This window comes from Sinocyclocheilus rhinocerous, unplaced genomic scaffold, assembly GCF_001515625.1.
Source record: "Sinocyclocheilus rhinocerous isolate Xijiao unplaced genomic scaffold, SAMN03320098_v1.1 scaffold286, whole genome shotgun sequence".
Taxonomy (NCBI): Eukaryota; Metazoa; Chordata; class Actinopteri; order Cypriniformes; family Cyprinidae; genus Sinocyclocheilus; species Sinocyclocheilus rhinocerous.
The window spans coordinates 624,407-627,079 of NW_015632405.1; the positions used below are offsets into that span (position 1 = coordinate 624,407).

Consider the following 2,673-nt stretch of genomic DNA (forward strand, 5'->3'; position numbering starts at 1 on the left):
AAAAAAATAAAAAAAAATATATATATATATATATTTTGTGTAGTAGTAGTATTCAAATTGTTTTCTTTGCAGTATTTACATTTAAAGACATCCGGTAATCACTCATTATGTGTGGCTGTAAAAGATAAGAGCTCCTGCATTTCCACAGTTTCATTGAGCACCCATCAGGATTTTAATTGGGGTTATTCCCATAATGTTCTCTCTATGACAATAAATTTGGCAGCAGAGGTGAATTATGGTCTTGGCTTTGATACAGATTCAGCCCTGTTCTCATACACCCTTTTAATGTTACATGTTCCTTCCGTTAGCCAAATAAATTATTCCTCTTTGGAGGAGAGGCAGGAAATGATGCTCTGGCTTTGACAGAACTGTTTATGTTTCCCACCTTCAGATGTTGGAAGCACATGTTAATGATGTTGCTTAACCCTAATAGGGTGCTCACCAAAAGTTTTTATTATACATATTAATTTATTGTACACATCATGCCAAATTAATATATTTCCACATTTTATGGCTGTACTGTGTGTACACATAATTCACACAATTCATGACGTTTCTTGTAACATCATACGGTTGTGGGTGGCATGACTGTTGTGTAGATTGGCTGTGAGATGACACTGTAAATTCTCTTCTCATTGTGCATAAATGTGCAGCCTGCAACACCATATTTTCTGCAGTCTGTGATAATTTTGATCAGTTATGATTAAAGCCATTATGTTTTTATGTGTTATCCTACTTCAGACACGGATTCTTGTTGCATTTTGAGGCTGTAACCCTGTAATTCACCTCTACAGGTTCTCACTTTGTGAAGTTCTTTGCACCATGGTGTGGGCACTGCAAAGCCATGGCTCCAACATGGGAACAGCTCGCCACCAGTTTTGAGCATTCAGACAGTGTCAAGATCGGCAAGGTGAGAGAGGCCATTGTGGTTTCTCTCGTGTTTTTTCTATACTGCAAATTGACTTCTGTTTTCTGATATTGACATATTTTGCTTGCTAAAGGTGGATTGCACACAGCACTACGAGGTGTGTTCAAATAATCAGGTTCGTGGTTATCCCACGCTGCTCTTCTTCACTGATGGAGAGAAGGTAAGAAAATCTAGAGTGGCATAATTTCTTATGATGTGTATTAATGTGTATACATTATACTGTTCAAAAGTTTGGGGTTGGTAGATTTTTTATTTTTATTTTTTTTGAAAGTCTCATACTCAAGACTGCATTTTTTTGATTAATATATATTAAAACGGCAATACTGCGAAATACTACAATTTTAATGAACTATTTTCTATTTTAATGTGTTAAAATGTAATTTATTCTTGTGATGGCAAAGCTGAATTTTCAGTACTCATCTTCAATGTCACGCAAAACTCACTTAAAGAGTTATTTAGTATAATTTTGCCAGGAAAAGTTTTAGAATTTTTATCATATGTTAATGTAAAAAATCTTGTGTAATATAACATGTTTGTTTGTTTGCTGGTCTTTATTGTATTTGTTATACTTGCATTTTTTGACTAGTTTTTTACCATGAAAATAGCCTAAGATGCTGACATGGCATTAAATAAAAATATACTACTACTCAATGTCACGCGATGCTTCAGAAATCATTCTAATATGCTTATTTGGTGCTCAAGAAATATTTATTATCATCATCAATACTGGAAGTTGCTTAATCTGCTGCTATACATTTTTATGGGAACTGAGATGAATGCAATGTTCAAAAGAACATGTAGTCATTATTTGCTGTCCCTTTTGATCAGTTCAATGTGTCTTTGCTGAATAACTTAAAAAAAAAAAAAACCTTACCCCAGATGTTACCCTTTTTTCTTTTTCTTTTCAGATATTCTGTTACTTTTTCTATGCTTCCTACATCCTCACAACCATGAACCACCATGCACTATTTTTCACTTATAAAATCGTAATGTTCCCAAATAAGCGAATCAAATTGTAACTAGATGTTATGAATTAAGTATGGTAATAAAAGTCTGATAGTTGTCATAGTGTTTACACTAAAAAATAACAGTAACCGTGCACATGCCGTGTGTTTTCAGGTTGATCAGTACAGAGGAAAGCGTGATCTGGACTCATTTAAAGAGTTTGTTGATAATCAGGTAAAAGCTGCTGAATCTAAAGATGAACCTGCGAAAGAGGAGGAGCACGCTCACGAAATCCCACCTAGCGCTGAACCTGAAAAACAAGAGGTGGGTGTCTGTTTGAATTTTCACACAGTACAGGTTTTGTTTGCAGTTTCCTGCTTGGCACCATAGAGATTTGATTCGTTTGTGTGTGCGGGCAGATGTTTGAACAGCGAGCTGCAGAATTTGGCCCGTAGACACAAATCTGCATCTTGAAACCGAGGTAGTAATTATGGGCAGAGCAGCTATTTCCTCCTGCTGATGCAAATGTGCATGTGTGCGTGCGCGTGGGTTGGTGGGCGGGGAACTTAAAGAGCTGTTATTTTGTTTTGTTAATTGGCTTTCCTGTCTAAGCTTGCCTTTTATAAAGGGATTTTGGCTGGCTGGAATTGTTGGATGGCTAAATAGTGTCTATCAAGAGCTCTGTTTCAGAGTTCTCGTTTTTTTTTTTTTTTTTTTTTAGTTGGGGATTTAAATGGTGGTTGTCATTAAAAACTTGGATTTATTCAAACATAAATTAAACATTGAAGAACAGTAAAAAT

General features: G+C 35.5%; 1 protein-coding gene across 1 annotated transcript in view; it reads left to right on the forward strand.

Annotated features, from left to right (window-relative positions):
• The window catches only part of txndc5 (thioredoxin domain containing 5), a 19,252-nt gene that overhangs the window by 11,057 nt on the left and 5,522 nt on the right, over positions 1–2,673 (forward strand). Inside the window, exons 5-7 of the mRNA XM_016555158.1 lie at positions 795–910; positions 1,002–1,088; positions 2,048–2,197. Of these exons, the coding sequence (XP_016410644.1) occupies positions 795–910; positions 1,002–1,088; positions 2,048–2,197 (353 nt within the window). The remainder of the gene's footprint in view (positions 1–794; positions 911–1,001; positions 1,089–2,047; positions 2,198–2,673) is intronic.